The sequence below is a fragment of the Trachypithecus francoisi genome, unplaced genomic scaffold (assembly GCF_009764315.1).
Source record: "Trachypithecus francoisi isolate TF-2019V2 unplaced genomic scaffold, Tfra_2.0 Lachesis_group4, whole genome shotgun sequence".
Classification (NCBI taxonomy): domain Eukaryota; kingdom Metazoa; phylum Chordata; class Mammalia; order Primates; family Cercopithecidae; genus Trachypithecus; species Trachypithecus francoisi.
In genome coordinates this window covers 10,147,118-10,167,417 of record NW_022681469.1, presented here as the reverse complement: position 1 = coordinate 10,167,417, position 20,300 = coordinate 10,147,118, and the positions used below count along the sequence as shown (strand labels likewise).

Here is a 20,300-nt window from a genome sequence, read left to right as displayed (position 1 = left end):
TCACTGGGATCTGATTCAAGCCTATAATCCCAGTTTTGGGAGGACAAGGTGGCAGGACACCCTGGGCAACATATAAGACCCCATCTCCATAAAAAATAAAAAATAAAAAAATCAGCCAGACATCGTGTCTCATGTCTATAGTCCTAGCTACTTGGGAGGCTGAGATGGGAGGATCCCTTGAACCCAGGAGACTGAGGATGCAGTGAGCTATGATCACGCCACTACACTCCAGCCTGGGCAACAGAGTGAAACCCTGTGTACAAAAAAAAAAAGAAAAAGAAAAAAAGAGGCCGGGCATAGTGGCTCATGCCTGTAATCCTAGCACTTTGCAAGGCCAAGGCGGGCGGATCACCTGAGGTCAGTTCGAGACCAGCCTGGTCAACATGGTGAAACTCCATCTCTACTAAAAATACAAAAATTGGCCAGGCGTAGTGGCGTGTGCCTGTAATCCCAGCTACCTGGGAGGCTGAGGCAGGAGAACTGCTGGAATCTGGGAGACAGAGGCTGCAACGAGCTGAGATTGTGCCACTCCACTCCAGCCTGGGTGACAAGAGCGAGACTCTGTCTCAAAAAAAAAAAAAAAGAAAGAAACATCATCATAAGATCAATTTGCAGAATCATTTCATGCTCTTCATTTTTGTTTGTTTTTTGCCTCAGAGTTTCTCAAGCTTTCTGACTTTGATCAACAGTCTACCAAGGATATACATTAAAATTTTATAGTAATCAATATCATAACAGCCGCTAACACAGTACACTGGGTGAGTATGGTACTTAAATAATTATTTATTGAGTTGCTTACAGAAGAGAGGTCTCCCAAGTCCCAAATCAACTTCACAAATATTTTATTAGTACTTACAATGTACAAAAACCTTTTTCTAAGCTCTGCCCTACAGATAAATAAAAATGAGCTTAAAATGAAGGGAAGAAGGAGAGAGAAAAAGATAAAAGATTAATACACATGTTATGGTACTTCTAAGCAGGAAATAGCTGCTTAATTTGGTTGGGATGGGAGAGGGGTGGTTTCAAGCCACAAGCTAAACAGCATCTTGAGATACTAAAACACAGAAGATACTCCAGAAACAGGACAGGTACAGAATCTCCACGTGAAATTTCCTGTAGACCAGTAAGAAAACAAAGTGAGATCAACAGGAGAAAAGTGTAAGAAAACTACCAGAGCCAGGCACAGAGGCCTGTAATCCCAGCACCTTGGGAGGCCAAGATGGGAGAATCGCTTGAGCTCAGGAGTCTGAGACCAACTTGGGCAACACGGTGAGAAACTCTGCCTCTAAAAAAAATACAAAAAATTAGCTGGGCATGGTGGCATGTGACTGTGGTCCCAGCTACTCAGGAGACTGAGGTGGGAGGACTGTTTCAGCCCAGGCGGAGGTTGCAGTGAGCCAAGATTGTGCCACTGCAATCCAGGTCGGGTGACAGAGCAAAACCCCATCTCAAAGACAAAACAAAGAAAACTAGCAGAGATAATACTAATTCAGAGAGTTCGGGCTGTTCTCCAGACTACCGAGAATGCCACCTTCAGGAATTTCTTCACTTCAATCCACAGCCACGAGAAGGCTGAGGTGGGCAAGGCCACAATCATCTACACTGGTGGTAAATAACACCCAATGGAGGTCCGACAGCTTAGTGTATGTATTTTTTTCTTTGTTAAACAGGAAAAGGAAAAGTTATGTATTACTTGTATGTTGAAGAAAAACTAAAAATTTAATGTGGGGGCAATTTAGGTGTTGAGCAAAAGAACTGGTACTTTACAAAAATAAAATAGTGTACAGAAACCAAGTATATATACTCTGAAAAGCTTTCCTTTTCTATAATAAAAAAATGTACAAGAGGCTGAGGCAGGAGAATGGCGCGAACCTGGGAAGCAGAGCTTGCAGTGAGCCGAGATCGCGCCACCGCACTCCAGCCTGGGTGACAGAGCAACACTCCATCTCAAAAAAAAAAAATTTACTCGATTGTCAAAGTAGGCAGACTAAGTTTGGAAATCATCATTTCTACATACCACATTCTAAGATCAAAGTCACTTTTTACTTTTAATATTCTCATTTATCCTTTGAAGAAAAAGTAAGATTTAACTCACTAATAAATAAAAACGTTTGAATTATGCAAAATGAAGAGAATTACTAAATACAATCATTTTCAAAACTATCTAGTTTAATTCAAAAAAAATTATCATGGCATACACCTAACAGTATATGAATAACATCCTTTTAGTTTACATGTTTCTGCAAACGTATAACATTTTGTTACACTAAATGACTCGTGAATTAAGGAAAATCTGTTTCACATAATTTATCTGATTATGCTTCCCATATTAAAGTTTTAACTTGATCTTTATATTAAAAATACACAAAATCAAACAAAAATGAATAAAATATTTGCAACACAATCTGACAGATAATGTGACTATGTATCCAGAATATACAAAGACCTCTTACCACTCAACCAGACAAGCCAATTTTTTAAAGGGCAAAAGGTTTGAACCAAAAAAAGTATACAAATGGCCAATACGCATATGAAAAGATGTTCCGACATCACTGATCATCTGAGAAACACAAACTCACAATGAGATACTTAATAATCATTTGATGGCCAAAATTTAAGACTGGCAACACAAAGTGTCAATGAAAATGTGAAGAAACTGTAACTCCTGCAGTTACAACTGTAACTTTCAATGTAAAATGGCACAACTATTTTGGAAAAGAGTTTTAACAGTTTCTTACAAAGTAAAATCAATATTTACCACTAAAACATGCCCAGGAAAGACATACAAATGGTCATAGCAGCTTTAGCGATAGCTGACAACCGTCCTATGTGTCCATCCATGGGTAAATGAATTTAAAAACTGTAGTATATGCCTACAATGGATTATTAATTCAGAGAGTTTACTACAAGACGGCTGCCATGGCTCATGCCTGTAATCTCAACACTTCGGGAGGCCAAGGCAAAATCATTTGAGCCCAGGAGTTGGAGACCATCCTGGGCGACACAGGAGGACCCCATCTCTACAAAACAATATTAATAATAATGTTAGCTGGGCATGGTGGCACATGCCTGTGGTTCTAGCTACTTGGGAGGCTGAGGTAAGAGGTTCGATTGAGCCCAGGAGGTCAAGGTTGCAGTGAGTCGAGATCTCGCCTAAAACTACAAAAATTAGCTGGGTGTGGTGGCAGGCGCCTGTAATCCCAGCTACTCAGGAGACTGAGGCAGGAGAATTGCTTGAACCCAGGAGGCAGAGGTTGCAGTGAGCCAAGACCATGACACTGCACTCCAGAGCGAGACTTCATTTCAGGGGGCAGGGGAAAAAAAAGTTGAGGGAATGACTGTAAAGCAGCATGAAAGGACTCTGAGATGATGGCAACCGTTACAGATCTTGATCGAGGCAGCAGTGCAGGTGCATACATGTGTCAAAACTCCTCAAATCATACCCTTCAAATGTGTGTTTTATTGTATGTAAATTATACTTCATACAGTAGTTTTAACTAAAAATTAATATAATTTGACAACACCTATTAAAACTAGAAATGTTCATAATCTTGAAACAGCCAACTCTATAAAAAATTGTAACACAAATGCTCAAAGATACATAAGGATGTTCATTTCTTTTCAGGAGAGAAAACAATGTCAACCACAATGGATTGGTTTGCTGTGTAATGCACATCCATAAACTGGAATACTATGCATCCCACTTACAAAAGAGTGTACCTCTAACTCGGATGGCTTAGAGCAAGGGGCAGCAAACGTGTGTGGTATCATTTTTGTAACTTACCAGTCCTAAGCACATAATTTTAACTTGAGAAGTGTTTGGTTCCATTAATGAGAAAGTACATCAATTCTTTAAAATAAAATTGGCACAATAACTAAAAATCATTTATCCCTTTGTGCCAGGTACAGTTCTAAGGATTTCACATGTATCAATTCCTTTAATCTTCACAATCACCTTATCAGATGTTATCACTCACTGTCCTCACCAATTTACAGACAGGGATGCTCAGACATCAAGAGGATAACACCCCAGACACAAATTGGTAGCTCAAGGATTGGAACCCAAGAAACTGTCTCCAAAGACCACTCCCTTAGAACTCTACTCTCCTCCCCTCTCAAATGCATACTATTACTACTTGAGCTGAGAAAGAAATTCTCAAAGTTAACCTTTAGTCTGTCTAAGGTTTCACACGGTACCTTCCATCGAACTATAATTACGTGCTTTTAAATGTAACTTTCTGAATGATTCAAATAAACTCATTCTTCTTGCAGCTGACATATCGTTAATCATCCAGAAAGCCAGCAGATAACACAGAACAGATAATATGTGGAGTAGATAATATAGAGTCAAACAGAACTAAGTTTGGATCCCGACTGCAAATTCCCAACTGGATAATCCTGGGCAAATTCTTAACTCCTCCCCTGTAGACAGTTTCCTTCCGTTTCCTCATCTGCAAAGGTTTTCGGGGTGTGTTACTAAATTTTGTATTCTGGTAAGATATATAGAGAAAGAGATAGATACAGATATATACAGTGTAAAATTTACCATTTTTAACCATTTTTAAGTGTACAATTCTCTGGCATTAAGTATATTCAAAATATTGTTCAACCATCACTATTATCCATTTCCAGAATTTTTTCATCATTCCAAACTGAAACTCCATATTCATTAAATAGTAACTCCGCATTCACCTCTCCCCTCACAGCCCTGGTAACCTCTATTCAACTTTCTGTCTCCATAGAGTTGCCTTTTCTAACTACTTCACATAAATGAGATCATACAATTTTGTATTTTTGTATGAAAGGTTGTGTCTGGCTTATTTCACTCAGCATAATACTCTCCAGGTCCATCCATGTATCAGAATTTCACTCCTTTTATGTCTGAAATATTTTGAAATGTTTTTATTTTTATTTTGAAATTTCCTTTTGAAATTCTGAAATATCAGAAGTTCACTCCTTTTGTCTTTCACTCCTTTTATGTTTTCATTGGTTTGTAATACCACATTTTGTTAATTCACCTGTTGATAGACACAGGGTGATTTTCACAAAAATTAAAAACAAGAGCTGGGTACAGTGGGTCGCACCTACAATCCCAGCACTTCGGGAGGCTGAGGTAGGTGGATCTCTTGAGTTCAGGAGTTCAAGACCAGCCTGAGCAACATGGCAAACCCTACCTCTAAAAAAAATACAAAAATTAGCCAGGCGTGGCGGCATGCACCTGTAGTCTCAGCTACTTGGGAGGCTGAAGTACCTGGGAGGATCGCTTGAGTCCAGGAGGCAGAGGTTGCAGTGAGCTGAGATCATGCATCTGCACTCCAGCCTGGGTGACAACCAGACCCTATCTCCAAAAAAAAGCTTTTTTAATTTAAAAATGTTTAAAAAGTATCCAGGCCGGGCGTACAGTGGCTCACGCCTGTAACCCCAGCACTTCGGAAGACAAAGGCAGGTGGATCATCTGAGGTCAGTTCAAGACCAGCCTGGCCAACATGGTGAAACTCCGTCTCAACTAAAAATTAGCTGGGTGTGTTGGTGCGCGCCTGTAATTCCAGCTACTCAGGAGGCTGAGGCAGGAGAATCGCTTGAACCCAGGAGGCAGAGGTTGCAGCGAGCGGAGACTGTACCACTGCACTCCACCCTAGGCAACAAGAGTGAGATTTCATATCAAAAAAAAAAAAAACCACATAGCAGGGTGTGGTGGCTCACGCCTATAATCCCACCACTTTGGGAGGACGAGGCAGGTGAATCACTTGAGGTCAGGAGTTCCAGACCAGCCTCGCCAACATGGTGAAACCCAGCTTCTACTAAAAATATAAAAATTAGCTGAGGCTGGGCATAGTGGCTCACGCCTGTAATCCTAGTACTTTGGGAGGCCAGGGCAGGTGGATCACCTGAGGTCAGGAGTTAGAGACCAGCCTGGCCAACATGGTGAAATCCCATCTCCACTAAAAATACAAAAACTAGCCAGGCATGGTGGTGCATGTCTGTAATCCCAGCTACCTGGGAGGCTGAGGCAGAAGAATCGTTTGAACCCAGGAGGTGGCGGTTGCAGTGAGCCAAGACGGCACCACTGCACTCCAGCCTGGGTGACAGAGTGAGACTTCATCTCAAAAAAAATAAAAAATAAATAAATAAATTAGCCAAGTGTGGTGGCACACGCTTGTAGTCCCACCTACTCAGAAGGCTGAGGCATAAGAATCACTTTCGAGACTCTGTCTCAAAAAAAAAAAGTGTCTGGGTCACAGTGGCTCAGCCTGTCATCCCCATACTTTAGGAAACCAAGGCAGAGGATTGCCTGGAGCCAGGAGTTTGAGATCAACGTAGGCAATGAAGCAGGATCCCATCTCTACAAAAAATAAAAAAGTTAAATTAGCCAGCACGATGGTGTGCACTGGTAGTACCAGTTACTCAGGAGGCTGAGACAGGAGGATCTCTAGAGCCCAGGAGTTCAAGGATGTAGTGAGCTATGATCTTGTTCTGTCTTGTTATTTTTAATGGAAAACAAGACCAATTATTAAGAAACTGCTAACCATATAATCTAAACACAAATTTGTCATATTTTCATACCAAGTAGTGGAACAGTGGCAAGATGTGGAATGGTGCAACCATCTTACAAATATTACCAGCTGTAACTTTTGAGATATCACTAAATTTGCTAATCCATATTTAAATCATTTTAAAAGAATGATGAAAAGCATCCCAATAAATGATTCAATTACACTGTCACATCCTTCAGTTCTAGCTCCAAAACCTACCTCAATTTTCTCCAATAAAGAACTCATGAATTATAACAAAACAGCTTTTCAGTTAAAAGATCTACTACCCTCTCTCGCCCTTGCCCTTTCCCTTCCTTGTATTTTTGTAAAGGGATCATCAATATCAACATTAATCAAATTAAGCAGATACTATTACTAAATATCCAGATGATTCATCAAGTTCTCTCCAGTTGCCCGAGTGTAACAGTTGCATCTAAAAGATATCTAATCTTCAATACTACAGATTATAACTAGGAAAAACTTGGAACTTGTTCACCTTGACAATTATTTTTCTTTGTAATCATTCCCTATTAAAGAGAGAGAAAAACACCTCCCAAAAGTTCCTCACATGAATACTAATATATCCTGTTCACTTTGCAAGTTCCTTAAGTCAAATTATTTTCCTACATTCTTCATATTTTCTTCATTCATTCAACTATATTTAAAACCCCTATTCTCTAGCAACTACCAACGTAGGTACTAGGTATACAAAGAAAAAAATAAGACAGAGCCTCTACCAGGAGGCACTTTGAGTGTAACGAAGAGAGGGATGCATAAACAAGTGATTACAATACAAATTGAGTCATGCTACAATAAAAAATGATCAAAGCCCTGTGGGAACAAAGGAGTGTCTGGGAATTCAGGGAAGACCTCCAGAAGGTAAAGTATGTATCATCTGACCATGAACCTTTCTCTGAATTTCATGAATTGCTGCTCTTCACTTATGCTCTCCCCCGAAGATTTCACCTACTCATATAGAATCTATCATGATTTACAGAAAAGTTTTCATCTATACTGATATAAAGACTTCAAGGCTAATCCATAAATCATTGCTAATTAACCACAGAATACATTATATTGGAGGATTTGTCCTTGTTGGTTTTTAAAAAGCAGATCAACTTTCTCAATCACTGTTCATGTAAAGGGTAATACTGAAATAAATTCACAATCCTTGAGCACAGTACCTCAAAAGCAGGAAGATATCCTGGGAAAATTCCAGTATGACTTGGAGAAATTTGCCTGAAATTTTTAACCGCCCAACATAAAGATATTCACTTATATGTATCTGTGCAAGGCAAAGCTAGGTATCAAAGTATCAGAACTTTTTCTAACTACACTAGATAAACAAGTGTGTTTTTTTTCAAGTCACTGCTACTTAAACTGACTAAATACATTCTCAGTTGTACCAGAAAATAATTTAAGATGAATTTTTAAACCAATTCCCCAAAGAGATGTTTTTCAAAATATCTCATGGCAAGTACAAAGAACAGTAATTATCAAATACAGAACACGCAAGGGCAAAGTTAGAAATTCTTATCCTAGGCTGGGCGTGGTGGCTCACATCTCGATCAGCACTTTGGGAGGTGGAGGCGGGTAAATCACTTGAGGTCAGGAGTTCGAGACCAGCCTGGCCAATATGGTGAAACCCTGCCTCTGCTAAAAATACAAAAATTAGGAAGGTGTTGTGGTGCATGCCTATAGTTCCAGCTACTCGGGAGGTTGAGGCAGGGGAATTCCTCAAACCCAGGAGGCAGAGATTGTAGTGAGCCCAGATAGCGCCATTGCACTCCAGCCTGGACGACACCAAGGCTCTGTCTCAAATAAAAAAGAAAAAAAAATTATCCTAAAATATCCGAATTTCTGCCAAAAATCTGCATAACTAGCTCATCTCATAACGGACAAGATTATTAATAGGATTTTTTAATACAGAATTATTAGTAACTAACATAAATGTTACTTTTTTGTTATAATGTCTCAACACTTAGACCAGCACCTGGAATGCCTGTACAGTGGTGTCAACACTCTCCAAAATATATGTAATAAATTTATACTGCACTTACTTGTCTCCATTTTTACGAAACCGTAAGTTAGTAGATGCACATTAGATCTTTAGATCTTTATCACATAGGACAGTGCAACTAGAAGAACGCCTATGTTTTTCTAACTTGTTTTCTTGGAATATACTCACTTTCCACAAAAACGAGAATTTAAGATGCAATGTTCCTGTTTCCGGGAAACCTTAAATATTACATAACCCAACACACCTCCAAAAAGAGAGAACAACATGCTTTATATCAATGACTAGAATCCTACCTATTCCTAACTTTAGAGACCATGAATAGAAAATTAAAATATATCTTAAATACTTCTGTTTTCTTGCAAATAAAATTTACAAATAAACAAGTTAGGATTACACACTTGATCCGTATTCTTAAATATGAATTAGTTGCTAACGCTTATGAAGAGTAATAGAAAATAAACTCCAAAACCCCTAAAAGTATTGACTACATTCAACCGTGACAAGATTCGTGTTTTTCAAAGGTTTATTAAATGCTGTTTTATGGTGACATCAAAACTCCACAAAATTAAGCTAATAACTTCCTTGAACCCTAAAAAGCAAGCCTTTAAGTAAATATCAAAGATACATTTTTATTTCCAAATGAATTTAAATGTTACAGATACTGTGTGATAAACAAAGGAAGTTTAACTGTGGACAGCACACGTTAAATTTCTTAGGCAACAAGTATTTCTGCATCCAGCCTTTTCTGAATCACCAAAGCTATTGTTCACAGAAAACGAGACCAATTACTAAGAAACTGCTAACCATATAATCTAAACACACATTTGTCATAGCCATTCTATTTTGATCACCTACTTCTACCACCTCATCCTCATGCAACCCGTCGGGATTTGGGAAATAATCTCTGGCTGAATGACAGTTGATTTCGTTAGCACCTGTCGCCATTCTCAGATGTATCACACAAGTTGGCCAAAACAGCTTGTAATGTTTAAGGATTACGATTCTTTAGAAAGTGGGAACTCACTAGGCGTTCACCAAGTTTTCCAAAAGATCGTGCTTCTCGATTCCTCCCGCTTTCAAAAAGTAACCCTGTGGCACAGATTTTTGGGGGGAGTGGAAGGGGATGTACACAATTAAGTGGGAATTCAACAGGAAGCCCTCCAAAAACACAATCAATAGAGAGAATAGCTCGACTCTTCCCTCAAACTTAGCATAAAGCCAGACCAGGCGGCGAGGGCAGCCCGCGACCGCCGGAGCTCAGGGGGATTTCGGGGTGCGTCCTGGGGAAACGTCAGAGGCGAAGCTACTCCGAGTTCCCCGCCGCGAACGTCGTCCCGCGGTCGCCGCGGCCCCAGCCCAGGGTCAGCGCGCCCGGGATGGGGGCGTGCGCGGAGCTGGGGCCGAGCCCTGCCCACCCCGGCAGCGGCCCGCGCCTCCCGACGCCCCTCTCCCGCCCGCCGGCGGGCCCGGGTGTCATGCCCCTTCGCCTCGCGCCGAGCCCTCCGGAGACACAGTCCGTCCTTTGTCTGAGTGCAGACTCGGCGGCTGGGTCCCACCAACTTGTGTCTGTCCCGTCCCACCCGGGCGCTCCCGCCGCGGCCGCGCCACACAAAGGAGACTTGAGGCTCGAGCTGCCACCCTGGACCGGGCACCGGAACGCCCCGACTCCGGCCCCGGCGCTCCGGCCAGGGCAGGCACCGGGAAAGGTGCCCCCCACACGCCCCCCGCCCCGCAGCTCCGGGGGTCCGCGCTGCCCCACTCGCAGGCTCCCGCGGGCCAGCAGTAAGCTCACAGCTCCTTCCGGGGAGGGGGGTCTCCCCTCACCCTCCACCCCCCGCACGCCTACAAACGCGGCGCCCGGGTGAGCCCCGTTCAGGCGATACCCGGGACCGGCACAGCAGCGGCGGGGAGGTCCTGCCGCCGCCGCCGCCGCCGCCCGGTTCGCACTCCTGGAGCCCCACCGGCCGGGCCGCCCGCAGCGGCGCGTTACCTTCGTCCCGCGCGCCGGCTCGCGCTGTTCCCGCGCGTCGCCCCCGCGCGCCGCCGCCGCCGCCGGGGCTCCACTGCCTTCTGTGTCCCACCGGGTGTCGGACGCGACCGGACCGAGCGCCAAACGCGGCAGTCCAATCGCCATCGCTTTTATTTGGCCCCCCCAACCCAATCAAGCACCGCCCCGATTGGCGGGACGCTAGGCGGGCGCCCGTCCAATCACAGGGCCCGCCGGGCTCCGAGGCGCCGAGCCAGCCCCACGCAGAGTGCGCTCAGGGCTCGCGGGCGGGCGCTGGTGGCGCGTGCGCGCGCGGGCGGTGGCGGGGCTCGCTTGAAGGGACGCGACTGGCCGTGTGGAAGCGCTGCCGCCGTCTCTTTGTTCTTTCGCTGAACACACGGCGCCTTTCAGGAAGGCGGTGTGCAGGCAGGCGGGGACCGGGAGACATCGCGGGGGCCCAGAGCCCACTGCGGACGGGAGGCGGGGAGGATGGGTGGCGGGAACGGGCCGAAGGGCGGGACGACGCGCCGGCTGCTCTTGGCGGGAACCGGCGCCGCGGAGTTCCCGGGGGGAGGGGCGGGGGAGGGGAGGGGCGAGGCGGGGACTGGAAGCCAAGTTTGAACCAGTTCGAAACTCGGGGGTGGTAACGGTTTTAACCGCCGCGCTCGTTTCCCCGCGCGCGGAGCCGAGGCCCGGGCTGGCCTCTCTTGGTGGTGCCCGGGGAGGGGAGGGCGCTGGCCCCGGAGGCCGGCTCTGCTGCGGCGTGGCCTTTGCGGGGAGACGCTCGCCCGGCCCGCGCGCTGCCGCCTGCCCCGTTACTTCTTTTTTTTTTTTTCCTCTGAGACAGAGTTTCGCTCTTGTTGCCCAGGCTGGAGTGCTATGGCGCGATCTCAACTCACCGCAACCTCTGCCTTCCGTGTTCAAGAGATTCTCCTGCCTCAGCCTCCCGGGTAGCGGGGATTACAGGCATGCGCCACCACGCCCGGCCAATTTTGTATTTTAGTAGAGACGGGGTTTCTCCATTGTTGTCAGGCTGGTCTGGAACTCCCGACTTCAGGTGATCCGCCCGCCTCGGCCTCCCAAAGTGCTGGGATTACAGGCGTGAGCCACCGCGCCCGGCCCGGGTCCCGTTGATGATGCCTTCTGCTGCCTCGGCCACTTTCCCCCCGCCTCCACCGCTGGACTTTGGCTGCACTCGCAATGCTTATCGCCCTAGAAACCTGTGAAAGGGCGACATTACTGCCATTTCAGACCCTTCCAGTGTTTGTAGTTCCAAGCACGTGTCAGAGTTAAAAATCGTTTATCAAGATGAGCGCTGTTCACTTGCCGCCTCTGCAAAGTGTAAGGATATTTGCAATATTTTTTAGTGATTAAACAATGATCTTGGTTATGGGGGAGTCAGCCTGCCTCAACTCAGGAATTAGGGGGCTTCTGCTTAGGATACAATCTCTCCTATTGCTTCATGTGGCAATGCAGTTAAGAGTATTCCGAATTTTTACTAGGATGTATCTATGGGGTAAAATACCATTGTCCTGTAAACTGAGATTCCATATTGATAGTTCAGACTGGACACTGAAAAAAGATCACCTATAAACTGTTGGGGTAAAAATCTGAAGAAATCTTTTTAATAATTTTTAATAACTGGCCAGAATTTTTCTTTTTTTTTTTTTTTTTTGAGATGGAGTCTCACACTGTCGCCCAGGCTGGAGTGCAGCAGCACCATCTCAGCTCACTGCAAGTTTCGCCTCCCGGGTTCACACCATGCTCCTGCCTCAGCCTCCCGAGTAACTGGGACCACAGGTGCCTGCCACCACCCCCAGCTAATTTTTTGTGTTTTTAGTAGAGACGGGGTTTCACCGTGTTAGCCAGGATGGTCTCGATCTCCTAACCTTGTGATCCTCCCATCTCAGCCTCCCAAAGTGCTGGGATTACAGGTGTGAGCCACCGCCCTCTGCCATAATTTTTCATCAGATGATTTAGCCCATAATTTTCCCGCCTTTCCTAAATCACCATGCCATTCCTCACATATATTCTGAACCACTCCAATGTTGGAAAGTATATATGAAGGGAAGCTAAAAGATAAGGAGAAACAAGCAGTCATGTGCTCAGATAAAAGCAAAATTATCTTGTGAATCAATGATAAGACTACAAAAAGTAAGTTATGCAACTGAGATGTGACTGTAAAATAATGTAACAAATTATAGCTGTCATTACTTACAGTCACCAATAGATTCATTTTCCAAGATAAAATGCATCTATCTAGGCCAGCAGTTCGCAATTTTTTAAAGCCAGCAACTTAAAGTTTACTCAGAAATTAACTACTTATCCCTCAGTTGCTTATCAAATTACTAACTTATCAGTCCTATAATATTAAATATTAAAACGACATTTTTTAAGAGAAAGATTAATGAAATTAGAGACTACCATAAAGCAAATCAAAGCAGTATATAAATATATGCAACATGGTGTGAAATGTCATATAAATTGTTAGACGTTTAGAATCAAGGGATGGATGGATCAAGATGTTCCAGGCCAGGCTTGGTGGTTCACACCTGTAATCCCAGTACTTTCGGAAGTCGAGGTGGGAAGCTCCAAGACCAGCCTGGGCAACACAGCAAGACCCCATCTCTACAAAAAAGACCCCATCTCTACTTTAAAAATAAATGGATGTGGTGGCACGGAAGTACCTATGGTTCCACCTACCCCCAAGGCCGAGGGAGGGGACTGCCTGAGCTCAGGATCTCAAGGTTAGGGTGAGCTATGATCGTGTCACTGCGCTCCAGCCTGAGCAACAGGATGAGACCCTATCTCTAAAAAAAGTGATTGGACAAAATATAATTATTGGCACCAGGTGAATGTTAGGAAAAAACAGAAACATGTAAAAAGAACTTTATAGAGCGACCATTCCCACTGAGAAGAGTGTGTCGGTGGGACTCTGACCATTAAAGAGCTAGGTGGGATGATATTAAATATATATATAACAGATTTAATATAATATGAAGGCTAGGGTGAAAAGGGATGCCGGTGGATCACAGTATTTTCTTAATTCAATGATATTATCCATTTAAGCAAGGTAGTTTAGGCCACAGTAATGGCAGAAAAGGGATAATTTGAAAATATTCCAGAAGGATTTCATTTTATGCGGGATTTGTATGATGTCTTGCGACTCCTTTCCATATATGACAAATACAGCAAAGTTAGGAGGGGGAAGAAGTATTTTGCTTTTGCTACAAAAAAAAAAAAAAGTCTGAAGATGTCTAACCCAGGAAAGCAAGAAAATATACAAGCCTATTGTACAGACTTCTATGACTATTTCAATGGGAAAAAAAATTTTTAATCTGTGTAATGAATAGTAAACATATGAGCAAGTGTGTGTGTAAATGCCAGTTACTCAAGGGGCGTAGAAGCAGAAAGCCAGGCTAAACACTAAGGTGGACATGGAGGTTGAGGATCACCAAGCTTTTTTTTTTTTTTTTTGAGACGGAGTCTCACTTTGTGGCCCAGGCTGGAGTGCAGTGGCCGGATCTCAGCTCACTGCAAGCTCCGCCTCCCGGGCTTACACCATTCTCCTGCCTCAGCCTCCCAAGTAGCTGGGACTACAGGCGCCTGCCACCTCGCCCGGCTAGTTTTTTTTGTATTTTTTAGTAGAGACGGGGTTTCACTGTGTTAGCCAGGATGGTCTTGATCTCCTGACCTCGTGATCCGCCCGTCTCGGCCTCCCAAAGTGCTGGGATTACAGGCTTGAGCCACCGCGCCCGGCCAAGCTTTTTCATTTCTGTGTAAAGATTGTTCTGTCTTGTGTGAACAACAAAAATTCAGTATTAAAGTTACAAGATGAAACCAAAAACAGTTAAGCCCCAAAGTCAGGAAGTAGCACTACCTTTTTCACTGTTGTAACCCCAGGGCCTAGGTCTCCCGGCACACAGCTGATCCTCAGGGTTGTCCTGGGGGAACTGGAGAAGATGGAAGTGCCATGTTAAGGCTGTTAACATCGCAGAACTTCCCTTTGCATCCCTTGACTTCTCAGAACCTCCCTTTCAACCCCAAAAATGGGATTTACTTTCCACACATTATTCAGCACTCATTTGTGGAGTGCTTACTCTGAATGATAATTATACCGAACATGAGGTGGTAATAAAAATAAGGCATGGGCGGCTGGGCACAGTGGCTCACGCCTGTAATCCCAGCACTTTGGGAGGTCAAGGCAGGTGGATCACAATGTCAGGAGATCGAGCCCATCCTGGCTAACACGGTGAAACCCCATCTCTACTAAAAATAGAAAAAATTAGCCGGGCGTGGTGGCAGGTGCCTGTCGTCCCAGCTACTCATGAGGCTGAGGCAGGAAAATGGCGTGAACCCGGGAGGCGGAACTTGCAGTGGGCTGAGATCGCACCACTGCACTCCAGCCTGGGCAACAGAGCAGACTCCATCTCAAAAAAAAAGGCATGGGAAGAGGGAAGTATTAGGTGCAAATGCTGTTATTTTAAAACAGCTTGGAGCTGAACGTGAGGTGGTTCACGCCTGTAATTCCAGCACTTTGGGGACTGAGATGGAGGATTACTTGAGTTCACAAGTTCTAGATCAGCCTGAGCAACATAGCGAAGCTTCACGTCTTCCAAAAATACAAAACTTAGCTGGTCGTGGTAGCAAGTGCCTATAGTCCCAGCTAGTCTGGAGGCTGAGGTGGGAGGATCACTTGAGCCTGGGAGGCAGAGGTTGCAGTGAAATGGTGCCACTGCACTCCAGCCTGGGAATAAAATAATTTTTTAAAAACCACCTGGTTAGGGGAGCCCTCATTTTGAAGGTGACATATGAAGAAAAACTTGAAGGAGCTGAGGGAGCATTTACTGAGAGAAGACGGTTCTAGGCAGAGAGAAGGGCCAGTCAGTGCCTGGGCCCAAAGCGGAAGCATGGCTGATGTGCTCTAGGACGGGAAGGAGAAGAAAAGTAGGAAATGATGTTGAAGAATGTAGGAGGCACAAGCAGATTTTTCAGCTCCTTGTGGACCATAGTTAGGTCTTTCTCTTTTACAAAATGAGAGGATTTTGAGCAAAAAGGTGATTTGATCATTTAAACAAGATGATTTTAGCTCCTGTGTTGAAAGGGGCCTGAAGCGGAGCCGGGGCCAAATCAGAGAGGACAGTGATGAGTCCGTTGTAATAAGCCAGGGAAGAAATGATTGTGGCTCAGACCAAAGTGGTAACAGTGAGCTAGTGGGAAGTAGAGTCTGGATGTATTTTGAAGGTATGAGCAATGGAATTTCCTGACAGATTGGATATAGGATACAAGAAAGATTGCATATAAGGAGTATCAATTCTCAACACAGGGAGCCTGAGAAGGGATGAGCTCTCATGAAGAACCAGAGTGGTATTGTACTAAAGCCTGGAACACACCCCAGAATGGGGCCAGAAGATGTGTGGCATGTCGAGAAACCTTAATAAAGATAACATAATTTTTGGTTGTGATTGAAATTAACCTGATCCTTTTCAGAACCAGGTTGAAATAGTCACCTCTAGAAAACCCGAGGAAGGTGTGGTAGCCAGCCTCTAAAATGTTCCTTTTTGGTTTTATTTTTATTCTTGTTTGTCTTTGAGAGATAGAGAGTCTCACTCTGTTGGCCAGACTTCAGTGTGATGGCGCGATCTTGGCTCACTGCAACCTCCATCTCAAGCAGTTCTACCTCAGCCTCCCGAGTAGCTGGGATTACAGGCACGCGCCACCATGTCTGGCTGATTTTTGTAATTTTAGTAGAGATGGGGTTTCACCATGTTGGCCAGGCTGGTCTCAAACTCCTGACCTCAGGTGATCCACCTGCCTTGGCCTCCCAAAGTGCTGGAATTACAGGCGTGAGCCACCATACCCGGCCAGTGCTTCCGTATTATTAATACCACCTCCTGGTATTCACTGCCATGTGTAATCTTCTCCCTTATTGTGGGCTAGACCTAGTGACTTGCTTCTAATAGGATATGGCCACAAAAGGAATGGGATGTCATCCCCAAAATTACATAATGAGGAGATCATGACCTCCCAGCTCCCGTATCCCTTTCTCTGGCTGTAACAAGATGCTATTTCAGCTTTATCGCATACTTCCACCACTGTAAGTTCCAGCCATATCATATTACTCACTTTCCCAAACACAGTTTCAGCTAAACTGATCAAGATGTTACCATTTTAAGACTTTTAAGAAAGAAATTTGATCAAACAAAATGAGTAGACTAAAATAGATATAAGCCTTTAGACTACCTAGAAATTACCTGGCTGTTTTAAACAAATTCAGGTGTGAAACTGAGGAGTACTTGGCCAAAATATGCTTACAAACAACCCCTGGGCAGACTATCATTTTCCAGATGTGACCCCTGTCTTGTAAAAGACTCTTGAGGATTTGGAGAAGCAAAGAACTGATTAATCTTACCATTATTCTGGGCTATAACAAAGAAGAAGATCAATAAAGACTGAAAAATACTGTACAAAGAAAGAATGTAGAGGATCACTTGAGCCCAGGAGTGCTGAGCTGTAGTGGGCTGTGTTGATCAGGTGTCTGCACCAAGTTGAGCATCAGTGTGGTGAACTTCCAGGAACTAGAGACCACGAGGTTGCCTAAGGAGGGGTGAATCGACTCAGGTTGGAAATGGACCAGGTCATAACTCCTGTACTGATCACTACCAGTGGGATTGTGCTTGTGAATAGCCACTGCTCTTCAGTTTGGGCAACAAAACAAGACCCCACCTTGTTTATTTATTTATTTATTTATTTTTAAGTCTGGGCGTGATGGCTCACGCCTGTAATCCCAACACTTTGGGGAGGCTGAGGTGGGCTGATTGCCTGAGCTCAGGAATTCAAGACCAGCCTGGGCAACGTGGTGAGACACTATCTCTACTAAAAACACAAAAATTAGCCAGGTGTGGCGGTGCATGCCTATGGTCCCAGTTACTCAAGAGGTTGAGGTATGAGAAATTGCTTGAACTTGGGCAGCAGAGGTTGCAATGAGCTGGGATCAAGCCAGTGCACTCTAGCCTGGGCAAGAGAGCAAGACGGCCTCCAAAAAAAAAAAAAAAATAGTTTTAGGAAAGGATAAGACTTGGAAACAAAACCACACAATTGTATAAGTAATCTTCAAGTATTAGAATTAATGAGTGAAGTTAACAAGGTCACTGGATATAAACCGAGTTTACAAAAAATCCATTTCTGTGTACTAGCAATAAAGAGGAAATTAAACTTTTAAAGTGATATATACCATTTACCTTTGGGAAAATATCAAATATCTAGTCATCTGATGAAACGTGTAAGACCTAGGCACAAAATATTACAAAACAATATTGAGGAAAACTTTTTTAAAGCCCTAAATAGAATGTTATTTTTATGATTTGGAAGATGCACAGATTCAACACAATGCCAATCAAAATCCCAACAGGATTTGTGAATGCATTTGCATCTGTGTTGTGTGTGGAAATTGACAAGTTGATTCTAAAATACACGCAAAATGCAAAAGGCCGAAAAGAGCCAAGAGAATTAAGAATGAAACTGGGCAACTTTACTACCAAATATAAAAACCTGGCTTTTTATTTTATTTTAGAAATGGAGTTTCACTCTTGTTGCCCAGGCTGGAGTGCAATGGCATGGTCTTGGCTCACTGCAACCTGCGTCTCCTGGGTTCAAGCGTTTCTCCTGCCTCAGCCTCCCAGATAGGTGGCGCCTGCCACCACACCCAGTTAATTTTTCTATTTTTAGTGAGACAGGGTTTCACCATGTTGGCCAGGCTGGTCTCAAACTCCTGACCTCAGGTGATTCGCCGCCTTGGCCTCCCAAAGTGCTAGGATTGTAGGCATGAGCCACCGTGCCCGGCCAAAACCTAGCTTTTTAAAGCTGTTGTGGTTAAGACAGTGATAACTGCCCCGAAGATCGACAAATAGACCAATGGGAAACAGAGTCCAGAAACAGACTCATACCTATATGGTTTATAACAAAGGTGGCTTTTCAGTGCAGTTGGGAAAGGATCATCTTTTCAATCATTGGTTTTTGGTCAACTGGCTCTGGCTATCCTTACGGGGTGGGGGCGCGGGTGGTGGATCTTGACCCCTGCCTCAAACCAGATGAGCTGCTGATCTAAATGTGAAAGAAAACAGGGAATGATTTTGGAATAGTCAAAAAGTTCTTAAACAGAATCAAAACTGTGCTTACCATAAACGGCTGGGTGCAGTGGCTCACGCCTACAGTCTCAGCACTTTGGGAGGCCAAGGCGGGTGGATTACCTGAGGTTGCAAGTTCAAGACCAGTCTGTCCAATGTGGTGAAACCTCGTCTCTACTAAAAATACAAAAATTAGTCAGGCGTGGTGGTGGGTGCCTGTAATCCCAGCTACTCAGGAGGCTGAAATACGAGAATCTCTTGAACCCAGGAGGCAGAGGTTGCAGTGAGCCTAGATCACACCATGCACTCCAGCATGGGCAACAGGACAAGACTCTGTCTCAAAAAAAAAAAAGTGCTCACCATAAAGGAAATAAGTGATATATTGACCAATTTATCATATATTGATCTGTATTAAATTTAAGAACTTCTGTTTGTCAGAAGACACCATTAGGATATTCAAACGGCAGGCCAAAGAATAGGAGAAATTCACAATACACTTACCTAGCGAAACACTTGTCATCCAGATCATATAAACCACAAGACGATTTGAAAAAGAAAATGTTAGGAAGTGGCCAAAGGGGAGAGACCCTTAATAAACTGGCACCCAAAAAAGTGGATACATAGATGTCCAATAAACATAAAAAGGTGCCCAGTTTCATTAGTTATCAGAGACACGCAAATAAAACCGTAATGGAATACCACTATATACCTACCCAGTGGCTACAATGAAAAAATACAGAAGATACCAAGTGTAGGTAAGGATATGAAGCAATGAAAATTTTTATGCACTGCTAATAGAAGTGCAAGTTGGTACAGCCACTTTGGAAATTTGAGAAGAGATAATATCTATGAAACTTGAACAAATATGGAATACCCCATACCGTAGCCATTCTTTTAGGTGTAGCTCTAGCAAGTATATGTTTGTTGGTATATACATTTACCAAACGACATGTACAAAAAAGTTCATAATTCTCACAAACTGGAAACTATCCAAATGCCCATCAAAAGTAGAACGAATAAATTGTGGTTAATTTACATTATGGTATATCCTACAATTATGCAAAGAATCTACAGCTACATACAACAGTGTGAATGAATCTGATAAAATGTTAAGTGAAAGAAGACAAAGAACATGTATCATATGATCTTGTTTATCTAAGTTTCTTAACAGTCCAGACATGGTAGCTTGCACCTGTAATCCCAGCACTTTAGGAGGCTGAGGTGGGTAGGTCACCTGAGCTTAGGAGTTTGAGACCAGCATGGGCAACATGGTGAAACTCCATTTGTACAAAAAATATAAAAATTAGCAGGGCGTGCTAGGCTGTGCCTGTAATACCAGCTGCATGGGAGGCTGAGGTGGGAGGATAATTTGAGCCCAGGAGGTTGAGACTGCAGTGAGCCATGATCAAACTTTAAAAAAAAAAAAAAAAAAAAAATGGAGGTATCCACAAAAGTAAATACTACAAGCATGTTTGATCACTGCACCTAAAAAGATTGAGAGAGAGTGAGGTAGGAGTTAGGGAGGGAAAAGAGAAGAGATTCCATTAAATGAAGAAAAGGGATTGATCTTTAGGCTGAAAACGCAAAGGTCGAGAAGTGAATGAAGTGTTCAGATTATCTGAAAATATATACAG

The 20,300-nt window shown here is 43.8% G+C and overlaps 1 protein-coding gene across 15 annotated transcripts in view; it reads right to left on the bottom strand.

Annotated features, from left to right (window-relative positions):
- The window catches only part of EZH2 (enhancer of zeste 2 polycomb repressive complex 2 subunit), a 74,571-nt gene extending 63,541 nt beyond the window's left edge, over positions 1 to 11,030 (bottom strand). For 8 of the 15 annotated variants that reach the window (XM_033192390.1, XM_033192399.1, XM_033192392.1 and 5 more), the window contains exon 1: positions 10,544 to 10,707. Coding sequence is in view for 1 of the 15 variants with exons in the window: in XM_033192398.1 (XP_033048289.1) it covers positions 10,544 to 10,687 (144 nt within the window). In the remaining 14 variants the exon portion in view is untranslated. Of the gene's footprint in view, positions 1 to 9,577; positions 9,883 to 10,543 lie in introns of those variants that run through there. The other 7 variants (XM_033192396.1, XM_033192402.1, XM_033192398.1 and 4 more) reach the window with 6 other exon arrangements.
- Between the last annotated feature and the right edge of the window lie 9,270 nt (positions 11,031 to 20,300).